The 15,445-nt window shown below is 42.8% G+C and overlaps 1 protein-coding gene and 1 long non-coding RNA gene across 3 annotated transcripts in view; both read left to right on the forward strand.

Moving 5' to 3' along the window:
• Positions 1 to 15,445, forward strand: part of LOC310890139 — a 764,802-nt gene that overhangs the window by 213,526 nt on the left and 535,831 nt on the right. The window lies entirely within an intron of this gene.
• On the forward strand, positions 134 to 13,730 carry RGMB (repulsive guidance molecule BMP co-receptor b). The gene is made up of 3 exons (XM_083818747.1): positions 134 to 472; positions 1,545 to 2,053; positions 12,119 to 13,730. Exons 1-3 carry the CDS (start codon positions 334 to 336, stop codon positions 12,785 to 12,787), a joined length of 1,317 nt encoding a protein of 438 aa, XP_083674873.1. The 5' UTR covers positions 134 to 333; the 3' UTR covers positions 12,788 to 13,730.

Raw genomic sequence — 15,445 nt, forward strand, 5'->3', positions numbered from 1 at the left:
CGGGGCGGGGCGGGGCTTCCCTGCAGGGGCGGTGCCACACGGAGCAGTTGTTCTTTGAGGAACAGCGCGGGCAGCCAATGGGGAGGCGAGAATGCAGGCGGCGCGGGGGGGCGGGCGCGGGTCGTTATGGCGACGGGTGTGGGGGGGCTCCTCCCTTTGTGCGGGGCCCGGCGCGCCGCCATGCCGTGCTGCGTCGACACCGGCACCGCCACGGCTCCGCCGGAGGAGGAATAGGGGAAGCAGCAGCAGCAGCAGCAGCAGGAGGAGGAGGAGAGGCCGCCGCCGCCGCCGCCCGATGCCGCCGCCCCGTCCCGCGGAGCTGCATGGACGGGCATGGAGAGCGCTGCGCCCTCCCGCGCCGCCGGGGCTGAGCCGCCGCGCCGCCCGCTGCCCGCCGCCCCGGGGCTGCCGCCGCCGCCGCCGCTGCTGCTGCTGGCCGCGCTGCTGCTGGCCGTGCTGGCGCCGCGAGCAGGTACCACCGGACAGCGCCGTGCTCGGGGGCGGTCTGCGGGGGTGCGGCGGGGGCTGCCCGCCCGGTGCGGGCCCGTCCCGTGACGTGAGCGGGCGGGGGGAACGGGGCGAGCCGGGGAGCGGTGTGCGGCTAGGGGGTGCGGAGGGTGCATGCCCCTAACGCCAACCCCTGTGCTGTCACCCCGGCCTCCCTCCGCTGCTCCCGGCCCAGGGGTTCGGGAGCGTTTCAGTGAGGCTGCTGAATCAGCCCGGGGTTATGTCGCTTCGACGACCCCCGCAAAAAGTGGGAAGTGGTGTGAAGACAGCGGTCTGAGGGGAGGGAAGGGAGTATCCGCTACATATATCGCGTTTTCCCTCTTGGGAGAATACGGTACTGGCTTTTTCTCCCCTTTGTCTTATTACTGAATTACACCATAAGAGGTATTGCTATTGCGGTGTATGGATCCCTTAGCCAGCAACTTGAAATTCAAACTCTGGGTTTTCCCACTCTTTAATCCCAGAAAGCAAGCAGTGAAGCTATGGTAGTGCCAGAGAAATAAAGCAAATCGAGCCGATGGCTTGCCCGCTCCCCCAGGTGTGTTATGTGTGTGGGGGGTGCTTCGTTCAGTCCGTTTCTGTCTAAACCCGGATCTCTTGCCACCTTTACCACATCCTTCTCAGGCGCAGGATTCTGTTTAAAAGGTTCAGTAACCATGTAAATGACTGAAAAATTAAACGGAGACTTGCATATTGACTAAGTGATTAACTTAAGCACAGAATTGCATCATCACCTTGATATCATCTGGAAAGAAATGCTGGGCTCGTACTTTGCTGGAGTTAATGCTTTTAATCTGTTGTTTGCTATTGTGTAGATGGAAATGAAGTCATGCTTGGGTCATCTCAGCCTTTCAAACCTCTTTATTGCTGTCTTTCTGCCTCATAGCCTTTTTTTTTCTCTAATACAGTGTCTTCTCAGCAAGCAAGCACTGTAATCTGTCTCCAAGATGTTTTCTTCAGCACATGTGTGTGTAGAACAGGATTTTGCTATGCCAGAGGTTTGCTTGATTTTTTTCTACTTTCTGTTTTGTGCTTAGGTGACTGCCAGCTGCAAACACCTTGTCAAATTCAGAAGTGCACCACTGATTTTGTATCCTTAACTTCACATCTAAACTCAGCTCTCGATGGCTTTGATTTGGAGTTCTGCAAGGCCCTGCGAGCATACTCTGCCTGTACTTATCGCAATTCCAAAGTATGCCGTGGAAACCTGGTCTACCATTCTGCAGTGCTTGGGATCAGCGACCTCATGAGCCAGAGAAACTGTTCCAAGGATGGACCCACGTCCTCCACCAACCCTGAAGTAACCCACGATCCCTGCAATTACAGTGGCCACACAGGAGCCAGTGAACATCCTGGAGGGGAGAAAACTACCCCTACGTACCTATTTTGTGGCTTGTTTGGTGATCCTCATCTGAGGACTTTTAAGGATCACTTCCAGACATGCAAAGTAGAAGGTGCTTGGCCTCTCATAGACAATAACTACTTATCAGTGCAAGTGACAAATGTGCCTGTGGTCCCAGGATCCAGTGCTACTGCTACAAATAAGGTATGGATTGTTCTTAAACACTGTGTATGCATGCAGAAGTAGAAGGCCAGGACAGTAGAGTAAGTCACTCAGCCTGTAACAGTTAAAGGAGTGTTGCAGCTCGAGAATCTTCAATTAGGTAGTCTGAGAAATTAAAACTGCTAGGCTTCTCTTCTGGAAAAATTGCTTCTTTTCTCAGAAATAAAACAGCTCCTTTTCTTCCCTAGGCTCCACCCTCCTTCCCCCTCCCCCCCCCCCCCCCGATTCACCGTACATATCACAATATAAACATTTAAGAATAATAAATTTGATCTTCAAAACGGTATCAAATTGCAGCATCTGTTTCCCTGCACTAGATAGACATTCTAGGCAAGGAAAAGGGAAAGACAGTCTTTGCTTTTCTTAAACTCTGTAAGTTGTATAGCCATAACGATAGAGAACAAAAAAACATTGACAAAGTGGCAAACATATGATTACCAAGATGTTGAGGATTCAGAGCAGGGAGAAGGAGGGGATCTGCAGAGAACTGAGAGGAGGTAGCAAAAAAATTACATTAACGCCAAATGGTTGTTAAAAGGTTTTAGTGCCCTGGCTCTAGAAAGAAGCAGCAGCCTGAAAATCCTGCCAAGAGTATATATACCTTTTCAGACAGGCGAGGCTTAAAATGGCTATCAGCTGAACCACTTCAATTGGCTAGAGAAGGAAAATGTGTATTGATAGCATATGTCATTTCCTTCTTTTAAGAAGAATACTTAGCTAAAATACTTAGCTCTTTCTGCCAAAGGCAGATAACAGGTATACCTACAGAAGGAAGATGAGATACAGAGCATGAGCCTTGCTGGGATGTCCTTAGATTTACCTTGAGTCTGGAGTAAAAAAAATGCTCTGAACTTTTGAAGGTAGCTTTTCATTAGTAAATGGAATGACTTGAATGTATGTTTGAAGCTGATGCTGCCACCTGCCTTGTTTGCTTTTTGGAGTGAAATAGCCTTTGTTTCCACTGTGGTAGTGTAGCTCTTAGAGCCTAATATACCTTGATCCTGCAAGTACAAGATTATTTCAAGATTATCTGTACTGGAGAGTTTTCACTGTATTGTTAAGTTCAGAGGTAGGTGGGAGGGAGCACACTTTCCAAGGAGATGACTGTGCAGTATTATTAATCCGTGAAAATCAGTCATGTCACTGCATTTCTGTTGGGTTCTGAGATACTGACGTATGTAATGCTTATATCAGTGAAGCAAATTTTGGCATTTGAGGGAGGGCAAAGGTTGGACCAATACACTACTGAAATTCAAAATCACCTTTTCCTAACTTGTTATTGTTCTGCAAACAGTCTATATTGTAAGTGAGTTCCTAAGGACTGTAAAATGAAGGAACGAGACGACACTGAATATGCTTTGCAAAAGAGACTTAGACTTAAGTCTTTCTGAAATCTGCTCTGTGGCTTTTTTTGCAAGATGCTGAAGTACAAGGAAGTTCTGTTTCATATCTGCAGTAAGCTTCTTCCCTCAGTTTTGATAACTTTTGCAGGAAGTTATTTCCTTACTCATAGAGGTAAAACTTGAGAGCCTTTCTGTGCACAAATAGTGTGGCTGGCCCAGAATGGGATGGTAGTAGATAGATGATGATATCTTAACATTTTACTGGCCACATTCTAGACGTGATTGACTACAGCAGCATGCTATGCTGATAAATGTATTCTCATGCAGATAACTAAGAGGAGAACTTAAGGAGATAAATACCTGTACATACTGAGAAGTACATGTATCAAAGAATCTACCTTCTGTCTTTGCTTCTACTCTCAATGTTTTTTGTTTTATTTTTGATCTGCCATTCTGGAAAAGGTGATAATATTTTTTTTTTCTTATAATCATGGTTCAGTATTCCTGCAGGTGTACAGATACAGCTGACTACAGAAACAATTAAATGAAATAAGATGTATGACATAGGATATCAGAAATGTGTTTGATAGTAGCCTCTGTTACCTGGTATACAGTCCTTGAGTATTTCCTTTCTTTGGCAGGTAATCAAAATTTTATCAGTTCACCTGTTTGTAGAAAATGAAGGTTTTTGAGTGCACAAGTAATTTAGCAAGATAAATTTCAATACCTCCAATGCATTGTTGTCTTAACTCCTTGATTTCTTTATGAAGCAGACTATTATAACATATACAGGAAAGGCTTGTTAAAATTGCACTACCACTATTGCACTGATGCCTGTAACATTTTCACTGCAAGTGCTCCACTTGGTGATGGTGGAATGTCTGCTGCTGGAAGTATTTTCCTTATTTTGGCTGTGGGTACATAGCTTAAGGTATCTTTAAAGAGCTACCAAAAGAATTTCAGTGAACTTTATTTACAAAGTATTTCCTCCTAGCTTAAAGCATGCAGATCCATTGTTTGCCTTCTCCATAAGAAAAGCTTCCAGAATGCTATGCATCATTAGTCTTGTTTTCGTCATTGCCATTATTTGGATTTGTCTTTATTGGGAAATAATAACAAAGGTTTATGCTGATCTTAAATTATGCAGAAGCCAAAGCAAATACTAAACTGCTAACTAGCCTACTTCAACCACCCTAGAGCAGACTTAATGAAAACAAAGACAAAAAGAATAGAGGTTTTAGTTTATCCTGAATGCTCATTTATTAGGGAAAGTAATTTAAGGAGCCATAGGAATGAAATGTTGTATCCTCATCCTATATACAGTATGCTTGTGAAAATGGCTTACTATCATTTAGACTTACAGGTGGTTATTGCATTCAGATTTATCGTAGCTTTCTGGTGTACCAAGTTTTAAGGAATCGGCAATGAAGTGATTATTATTTGTAAAGTTGTTCTCTCACTCCAAAAACTACGAGACTTGAGTGACCCCAGAAGTCTGAGGGCTATCCAGTGAGTTCATAAAGGAGAAGAGAATGCCAGGAGGACACTTTAAACAAAGAATGCAGAATAAAAATCTGTTCCCCCCTACTTACTCTGTGCATCTAGCCGGGAAGTGTGGAAAGCTGTAAGATTCCTCCTTTAATTTCTTAATTGGAAAGGTATGTCCTCCAGTGGGAGATGTGTAAATATACACAAAATACTTTTGGCAATTTTTTGGTAGGTGTTTTGCATATTTCTGTTGCCCATAGGAAGGACATCTGTTTATCCAGAGTGAACAAAGCTATTGTATATTCTGTGGTTCAGCTGAAACTTGCAACTTTTTTGGGTTTTGTTTGTTTGTTTTGTTGTTGTGTTTTGTTGTTGTTGTTGTGTTTTTTTTTTTAGCTGGTCTGTTCTGTTTATGCCTCTTGGCATAGGATTGCAAGGCCTTTCAGATCGATAATAAGGGATTGTCACCAAGTAACTGTACTTAGGACAATTTCTTTCTGGCAGACTTCTGTATGAGTTTTGTGTAGGTTGTTGGCATCTTTGTGTCTACAGCTGGAAGAAGTCAGATATAGAGCTCTGCAGACTTTGAGGGGCTTTCTGAGAATGGATGTAGGGGGCTGTAGAGGGAGCAGGTAGGAAGTATGTTGGAGAATGTGTTAAATAAAACACTTTATTGTGTGCTTTATATAAGGGTTACAAGGCTTCCATCAATATGACAGCTGTTGTCTGTATCACTAGTGCAGTTGTCCCAAATAGCAAATGAAGCAGGGATACTTGGACTTCCCTACCAAAAACTTTCCTTGCTTGCAGTAATTGGAAATTAACTAGTTTTTCTTAGCTAGGTGCTTTGTAGCGGATAGCTTGAGAGTGAGAGAGTGAATGGCAGGACAGAGAAACTAAAACAAATTGGCTGTGGAAAACAAAGAGCTCTTACCACAGTGGATTTACTGAGCATACAGATTTTAACCTGAGTATCGGCTGTGTTAGCTGGGAAGTGTTCCTTTTCTCAGAGTCAAAACTTTTAAATAGTTCTTTTGCACCATGGTTTCTGTTGTTTTTCAGGAGATCAGTGCAGACTGAATACTTTGTACTTACTCTTCAAGTAATATTAAAATGCTTGTCTTCCAGTTACGCTTCAGTTGTTCTTAAGTGGGAACATCAGATAACCAACCATGTGTGATTAATTTTTTCATCTTTATAGACATTCTTCCTATTGGTAAGGTAAAGTTGAATTTGGCTTTATTTCTCAGAAGTACGTGCTTCAGTTTTGTTGGAGGACATCAGTTAAAAGCTGCTTTATCCATGAGGTGAAGCTGATTCCACTTCCTATTATCTTACAGTGTTTCATTTCAGCGATTGAAGAGTGGAGAGGACTGCGAGCAGAAGGGGAGAGGGAAGGGCCTGGGGTTTTGCAATCCATGCACGGTAGAGCTGTTCTTGGGCATGTAGTTGGGCATAAGCCAATCAAATGATTCAGCAGGTAGCTGTGCACAGCTTGAAAATGCAGGTGCAGAAGCACCTGCAGTGGATTTGGGATATTTCTGAAAGGCAAAGGCCTGACAGTGCCTTTAAGACAAGCCCTCTGTTCTCATGGCAAGAGCCTCTTGCCTGTGCCTCGACTAGCTGTTAAATGTCCCCTGAGCTGTGTCTGCACTGCAGTTAGGGCAGATTGAAACCTCCTCTCAGGTTTAAACAGTGTGACAGGTTCTAATTTAGAATCCTTTTCAAGCATTACAACTATAAATCTACACCTGTTGGTGTGCTTTATTTTTCTGTACCTGTTTTTTTTTTTTTTCCATGAATAGTCATCTTCATAGAAGACAAGGTAGAAGAAATAATAAACTTCTACTGTGCAACTGTGGTTAGGGCAAATTGGTGCTTTGGTTCCTAGTAATCTTTTGACCATAACCAAATGATGGTTAGTTCACAGCATGTGAAAAGAAGTAGGGTTTTTTGTTATGAATAACAATGGATGATAGAGAAGCTCATGAGAAAGGGATGTTGGCACCATCCTGGTAGCAAGACAGGCAGTGAATGTAGTTTTGAGGTTAGCTTCTTAGGCAGAGGCTGCAGAAGAAGATACTGTCTGCTGGGTGCTGTGTTTTTTGGTTTGAGGGATTTCCTCCATGCTGTACAGAAGATGCATATGAGCTCTTTGGTCTTGTGTTTTCTCTTGGAACTCAGACTTGTCAGGGAAATGCAAAGCTTCATTTCTGACACAATTTCTTGCATCTATCTCAAGCCCTAGCTCTGTGCTTGTGTATCCAGCACATTCCTTGTGATCCTGTCCATCAGGAAAACTCATTTAAATCTGTCATGGACACATTCCCTATGTGCAAAGCTTTCCTAGGGTTACTTTGATGTGCAGCACTGTTTGGGACAGTCTCAGAAGAACAACACAGAAAAACAGCCACAGCTTTCCTGGGCTTGTTACTCTCTCACTGCAGTGGAGGGAGAGGTCCACTTGAAAAAAACAGGTAGAATATTTTAGCTACTGTTCACATTGCTGTAGGAAGTAAAGTTGTGGATAATTCTGAAATCGATTAACACTAGGTGTGAAATGGTTCTTGAGTGATTTATGAACAGTAACTTTGAGAAACGCTCTCCTAAGTGATCTTGTCTTTCTTCTTGGAAATCCAGTGGTGGACTACATCTTGTATTCAGATCGACTTCCTTTTTATTTCCGTTGTGCATGGAATCCATGCACCTTCTCCTCTGAAGTAATTAACATGTGACGATAAAATGTTACATGGTGCTGCTGTAGGTGACCAGCAGTCTGAAGAGGGATTGCAGTATTTTGTTTGTAATATCCCCAGCCCTCATTGCTTCCAAGAATTTGGCCCCAGCAGCATTCCTGAAGCAGTCCTTAAATCTTTCCTGCCCTGTCCCAAGACCTCTTGCCTTCATGTCCCTGCACCCCAGTATGCATGAGAGAAGCAAAATGTCTTTTGGACTTGCTGATGTCCTTGAGCTACAGCTACTTCAGCTAATGGTGCACCACAGAACATGAGTATATGGAGAGAGAGCTTCTGCTGCCTAGTGCTGTCTGATGGGCTGAGCAGTTGTTAACATTTGGGAAGCACCTTTTGGTTTTGTTTCATCCAGAAAGGCATGCCATGCATCTTAAAATGCAGTAGCATGTGATGTAACCTGAAGTTAGGATGTTGAATCCAAATTTTACAATGAATCCTTTTGGTTTTACTTTATTAAATCTCTCTAGTTCTACCTTTTGGCATGGGCCATTATTCAGGTGGTTTTCTTTGGGTGATAGTTGGTTTCTGAGATCAGTGCACATGATTCACACCTGTTGCGGGCCTCAGGAAAGAGAAACTGTGAAAATTTCAGTTGCAGATTGGAAGGTTATTTAATGCACTGGGTTTTAAAAAGTATATCATTTTAATTATATATGAACTCTGAAAGCTCTTGGATGTCATTGCAAGAGCGTTTTGGAAATGTCTGGTACACTAGGGAGTTGTCTGCATATGAACTCGTAAAAGCTACCTTACGCGTATCACATAAAGTCCTTCACTGGCTTCCCAGGGATATTTGAAGACCGCTGATCTAATATCATAAAACTTTCTGCTGAAACATCTTCTACCTATTCTCCAGTGCTTGATGAAATTATTACTAGAGCTATCGGGGCTGTATTTTTCTTGAGTTTCCTTCAGATATTTCCAGAGTCACTGCTTGCTCAGTAGGTCGTGTCACCTTCTTGCATGTGATACTTCATGTGTGTTTTCTAATATCTGGATGAACTCTCTTTTTTTTGTCAGCCTCTTTCCTGAGGAATTTTGCCTGCAGTAGGCATACAAGTAAGCACATGCTAAACTTGTTTGAGAAAGGAAAAAATATGACATAGTCAAAAATGTCACATTGAAAACTTAAACGGGAAAAGCTTTGCAATCAAACTTGCCTCATCTCCTTTTGCAACAAGCTCTTCAATATCCCTCAGTACCAAGTTATAAGATTGAGGTAGGAACTGGTGAGATAAGGGAAGGACCTTAGCCTGGGCAGAGAGAGAATGGGTTCAGAACAGCCTTGATGAGAAGCAGCTGGGGCTGTTTTTTTTATGAGAAGCTCAACATGAGCTGTCAATGTGCATCTGCAGCCCAGAAAGCCAACTGTGTCCTGGGCTGCATCCAAAGAAATGTGGCCAGCAGGGTGATGGAGGTGATTCTCCCTGCTCTCGTGGGACCCCACCTGGAGCATTGCATTCAGCTCTGGGGTCCCCAGCACAGGAAGGTCATGGACCTGTTAGAACAAGTCCAGAGAAGGGCCATGAGGATGATCAGAGGCCCGGAGCACCTCTCCTATGAAGACAGGCTGAGGGAGTTGGGGTTCAGCCTGGAGAAGAGAAGGCTCCGGGCAGACCTTACAGCAGCCTCCCAGTACCTATGAGAAAGCTGGAGAGGGACTTTTTGTCAGAGATATAGTGATAGGACAAGGAGTAATGGTTTTAAACTGAGAAGGTAGGTTTGGATTAGATATAAGGAAAAAATTCTACACTCTGAGGGTGGTGAGGCACTGGCACAGGTTGCCCAGCGACGCTGTGGATGCCCCATCTCTGGAAGTGTCCAAGGCCGTGTTGGATGGGGCTTTGAGCAACCTGGTCTGGTGGGAGATATCCCTGCCTGTGATGAAATTAGATGATCTTTAAGGTCTCTTCCAACCCAAACCATTCTGTGATTCAATGACCTTACAGATCTCTGGTTGTATTGATCTGGCTGATGGATTAGATCAATATGATAGGACAGAAAATGCAATATCCAAACTTAATGTCTTGAGTCACAATGTTTAAATATGGTTGTCCGTGGCAAGTCTTAATGGTCTCTTTGTTGATTCTCTTTAGGAGGCATCCGGCATCCTTGCAAAGTACGTGGGGGCCTTTGTTCACTTAGGTGTTCATCCCTCATTCAGCATGAAGCGTTATGGCTGATTTTTGCCTTAGGGTGAAAGCTTGTGTTCTCCCTCTCTGAAGTCTCTGAAGTCGTTTGCATTTTGTTCTTTCAGAGGTAGGAGTTTTGGAGAGAAGACTTAGATGCTTCCTGGTAGATTTCGCTAGGTCCCTTGTTTAACTGTTCTATGAAGTAGCCAGTTCTGTCTGTCATTAAAACCATTACCTCTTGTTAACTCCAGATTTGCTCTGTTGCTAAGCAGACGTGGAGCTTTACTTCTGTTGAAATGTAAATCATTCTTTCTTTGCAAAGCAACACAAAAGTGTCCCGGGAAGTAGCTTCTTCATCTGAGCAGGCTGAGATAGAAATCTGTTTAATTGAAACTGTTATATAAAATACAACACCTGATATACTTCATGAGGCCCTGGATTGTGTGCAGAAGTACTAATTGCTTTTCACATCTCAAGTATCTCTTCTCTAGGTTGGTGAGTTTACTTCAAAAAGCATAAAGATGTGAGGTGGTCTTTAGAACAAGAAATGTGCTTGAACATTTTCTGAGTCTTGATGATAGGCATTGAAGCTTCGCTTAGCTGCGGCTCACAGATTTGTTTACCAGATCACTTGGCTGATGACGGTCTCGAACTAGCTGTATAACTGATTAAAGCAAAGGAAAACTGTTTGAAAATTCCAGGCAGCACCAGCAAGAACATATGGAATGAAAATAGCTAGTGCTGTCAGTGTGGGTGAGAGACAGACACAGACTGAGTGTGTCAACTAACCGGGACGTGCCAAATACTGAAGAACAATGCAGTACTGTTTAAAGTACGTCTGCATACTCCAAAGGAGGAATTATTGCAGTGGAAGGAGGGAAAAGGGTAGACTTTTGTCTTTTACAACTGGCATGGAGAGGTGAGGCTAAAGAGATTAGAGGTGTTATTCAAATTGTCTGTAGTGCAGCTGTTTATTTAACCTCTAGCTCTGACTTCAAAGCAGAGTGGTAGGAAACAAAAGCTGTTGCGCAGAAGTGTGCAGGCTAAGTGAAATTATAATGTGAGGTTGCTATAAAGTAGATTTTAAGGAAAATTGTAACGTTAATTTGAAATACCTTCTAATGTGTTCTGGAATACTCTGAATCTTGTGGCACAGTGCTTAAATGAGAGACTAAGTAATTTTGATGTAATCAATCAGTCAAGGATGAAAATAATGAAAAATATTTATTTTTGGTACAAAATATCCTTTGACCTTTTCAAGAAATCACTATCTCCTCTGCTTCAAAACTGTAAAGGAAGAAGCATCTCTGTTTGTAACATTTCTATGATTGCTCATTGTACTTTTATTTTTGAAAAAGCCACTAGGCACTCTGAATTTGGTCTGCCACATAGCCTGTTTATTCCCTTCAAGTAAGACTGGAGGACCTACTCTTTCCTTTATGGCATATTCAAATAAGTGCTAAGGTTTAAAAGGCCAGTCATAATCTTAAAAGACTGAGTAATTGCTTTGTACTTGTGGTTTTTATGTTGGAACTCACCCTTCAAAGGCATGGCTTGGAGCGTCTCTCAGTGTTGCTTTGGTTCTCCATCAGCACGTTACCTAGCAGCAGCAGACTGAAGTGTCAAATCTCCCAGCTCTTGGGAGTGATGAATCCAGGAGCCATAAACACTTACGTGACTAGTTGTTCTTCCTGCTCGTGCATCTCATCTCAGTGCATGTAGTGTTGGTGGCTGATACAGCACCAAATACATCCATGCCTTTACAGCAGTCTCACCCTGCTAATCCTGGCAACACCTCCAGGAAGTGACAAGTCCCCGTCAAAGGTCACACAGTCACTGTGAAAGAAATGGTGAGAATATTGTGAGTGAGGGAGGCTGAATTCTTGTGGTCCTTTCTGTGCTTTCACACAGTTCAGTCCAGTTCTGCTCCGGTGGCTAGTAGTGCAGGAATTATTTGGCACATACACTCCACTGCGATTGCAGGATGCATTCCAAAGTGTTAAGAAACCATCAGGCAAGAGGGAGTTGTGATGCTTAATTAAATATACGCTTTTCCTTTCCTGACCTTGTTGCAATTACCACATGCTAATAGTGTTGCTTCCAGGCCAACTTAAGAACAAATTTAACAATTGCCACCTGGGAAAATATTGCTTTAAGCATGTGTGCAGACTGTTTTCTGCTTAGGCATGAGTGCGGATAAGTGTCAAGGTCTGGACTAGTAAGCAGTCCCAGAAAATCTCAACTGCAAAATGGAAAAGTGATTCAAATGACTTTTTTTTTTCTCATGATCACTAACCTTTGTTTTTTTTTTTTCTTCTCTCTCCCCTCCAGATAACTATTATCTTTAAATCATACCAAGACTGTACGGATCAGAAAGTATACCAAGCAGTGACTGATGACTTGCCTGCAGCTTTTGTTGACGGTACAACAGGTGGAGGCGATGGGAACACCAAGAGCTTGCAAATTGTGGATAAAGTCAGTGGCAAATACATTGAAATGCATGCCAGATATATTGGGACCATGGTGTATATACGTCAGCTTGGGCGCTACTTAACGCTGGCCATTCGCATGCCTCAAGAGTTGGCCATGGCCTACGAGGAGAGTCAGGATCTGCAGCTGTGTGTGAATGGTTGCCCTTCAAGTGAACGTATAGATGATAGTGGCCACTTGCCTTTACCCGTGAGGGGCCAGTCGCTCCCTCAGGTAGGCAGTGCTCATCCCCGGTCCATGTACACACTGGAAACTGCCACCACCAAATGCAACGAGAAGATGCTGGTGAAGGACATCTATTTTTACTCATGCGTGTTTGACCTGCTTACCACTGGTGATGCTAACTTCACGGCTGCCGCTCACAGTGCCTTGCAGGATGTGGAGGCATTGCACCCCAGAAAAGAGCGCTGGCATATCTTTCCCAGCAGCAGAGGGGGTGCTGTGGGCAAGGGTAGCAAATTCTTTGTCAGTCTTGGACTTGTGTGCTTGATCCTTGTTGTGTTTTTGTAGGTGTTGTTGTTTTTTCTTTGTCTATAACAAAGTTTTGAAATATATATTGTCATAATATATTGAGTAAAGATGAGTATATATGTATATACAATGTATATGAAGGGATGTTTTGTCTTGGGACACCCACCAGATTGTACATATTGTGTTAACTGTTCTCTTGTATGTTGGATGTAGTATTCTTTGTATCTATTTGTTTTGCAGTTGGTGAAATGTTTTATAATGTCCCTGCATTGGGACCTGATAGAAAGCACTTTATTTTTTATATATTAAATATTTATGTGTGTATCTGAGTAACTATATTATACATATACAAATGTACATACAGTACTCAGTGCTCTGCCTAGCTACTGCTTGGTTTAACAGATTTTTTTACTGTATTAATTCATGGGGATATTTTCTACGCTTTCTCTTACTGTAGAGACAGCACCTCTCTTGTCCTGTAATGATGTCCATATTTTACTGGGTTCCCTAGTTAAAATAATTTAGAAAGGAATCATATTCTGTCCTAATGGTCCTCCCTTCTTTGGAGGGAGAGAGTGAAGTGCTTCCCATTACCTCAGAAGACCATCTTGTACAACATGATTTACAGAACCTTCTATGTAATTCTGACATTCCCTACTTCCATGGCATGAGTTTCAAAATAAGCTAAGTGAATGTGTTCAAGTGAGACTTACGTAGCTTTGTAGAGCCATTGGAGAGATGATTTTGAAAGATACTAACGGTGTACTTGTGTAAGCGTGTAACATTTCCTCTTCAAAGTAGCTGCTGCAGATGGTTCTGCCATGGAAGGTTAAGTCATTCTGCACTTAGGTGTTAATTATATCAGTATATTAAAAAGGGGGGAGGGAAATGAGGCACCTGACTACTGCTGTTACTGAGGAACTAGGAGAAGAATGATTTGGTGGCTTAAAGGCTGGTTTTACATAGTGCCTTAATCTGCTGCTGCAAAACTGCGGTGTTAGTGCATGCTACAGTAACTCCAGCTGCAAGACAGGCTTGTTTCCCTCTTGAAGCTATTCATCTGAGGTTCATTGGACTGATGCATTAGCCCTGCTCTGGGAATAAGACCCAAGTAGCATTTGCCTTTGCTAAAAAAAAAATTGAGCTCGTGTCTGCTTTGGTGGAGGGAGATGGACTTCATTCATGCAGCGAAAGCTCATGTTTTTTATGAAGACTGTTCTGGCAGGGTTGGGGTTATTGACTGGTATGGACAGCAGTTGTCTTCTCAAATGAACTAATTAATTCCTTTCTTGTATGTGTAACCACATGCAGGTGTTATTCTGGGAATACTTGAGATGAAAATAGTCAGAACTGAGTTAAGACAATGTGAAAATTTGTTCTAGGCTAGATCCATTGGCAGCTTGTTCTGTCTAACTGTCTGATGGTGCTGTTTGAGCTGAGCTAGACTTGGGGATTTATGTTGTCTGATTATGTGGTTCCCAGAGTTGCATCTGATGGTGACAGGCTTCTCCCTGTTTTGTGTGGCTGAGCTTCCTCATCACTGCTCTGAATTTAAAGGTCACGTGGCTGACAGCTGATGGACAAGCCCAGCATTGCTGCGGTGATGCATGTACTTCTGGGGCAGACACTATAAACTGAATAATTCCTCTCCCTAGGTCCTGTGTGTATATACATATATAGTATATATGTATATGAGCAATGAGTTGTGAGCCTCTCAGGTAAATAGTATTTCAGAAATAGTATTTCAGTATTTCAAAAAAATTCAGAAATGTAGTACTTCCCCTAAAGAGTTTTCAATTTTCTTCCCGCTGTGGGGATTTCTTGAGAAAATGTTATTTGCACATATTCGTTCTTGACGTCTGCCATCGCCAAGAGAACTTTAGTTAATGCCAAATGTGGATATTTTGAAACTAGTGAATGTTCTCTGGAGAGGACTTAAACTTATAGGGAACATTGTGGTTTGTTTGTTTGTTTGTTTTTTTTCACATATGCTCCAAATGGTTGTCTTTTAGAAGGCTGCAGATTTTATTTTCATGCTTGGAAACCCCAAATTGTGTCAGTCTTTATAAAGTCTTTTAGATACGGTTCATAAATATACCAGTAAATATATGTTAGTGTGAAAGAGTGACTGTGCAGTGTGTAAATACTTTAAATTATTATGATAGAAGAATAAAGTTGCCTGCCCTGCTGAGGAATGCCTGTGATGTGGTGTTAGTGACCCCTGGTGGGGTGCAGGGAAACTGTGAATATGGGTTAACCCACTGGGCAGGCAATCTATAAGCAAAGCCCTGATTTGTTTCCTAGCCATCCTTTGTTGCACAGGAATGTGGTGAGTGCCATTGCCATACTGCGTGGCAGATGCCTGTTCCTCCTCTGCTAGATAAGCTGCATAGTGAAATCTATGACTAGCCACTGCAGTCCACGCCAGTTTATTGAAGGCACTGTGTGGGAAGCCAACAGCAGGAACCATCTCTTCAGGATTCTGCTTGCACACTTTGCAGTGTTTGCAGAGGTACTTAGAAGAGCTTTTAACATGGTGATCCTGATACTGAGTTCATCTTGATGGGTCTTTAAAAAATCCTTTTTAAAAGTTACTGGAGAGCTCTCAGATGAGAATAATCTTGGAAGAGAAAATTATCTGCTGTGAAACTGAAGAGGAAACAGGCATCAAAAGCATGAAAGGTACAAAAGAGTCCA

This window comes from Anser anser (assembly GCF_964211835.1).
Source record: "Anser anser genome assembly, chromosome: Z".
Lineage (NCBI taxonomy): Eukaryota > Metazoa > Chordata > Aves > Anseriformes > Anatidae > Anser > Anser anser.

Coding starts and splice junctions, on each gene's coding strand:
- RGMB (XM_083818747.1), top strand. CDS start 334: ATGGAGAGCGCTGCGCCCTCCCGCGCCGCCGGGGCTGAGCCGCCGCGC. Junction 473..1,544: donor CGTGCTGGCGCCGCGAGCAG/GTACCACCGGAC, acceptor TTTTGTGCTTAG/GTGACTGCCAGCTGCAAACA. Junction 2,054..12,118: donor GTGCTACTGCTACAAATAAG/GTATGGATTGTT, acceptor TCTCCCCTCCAG/ATAACTATTATCTTTAAATC.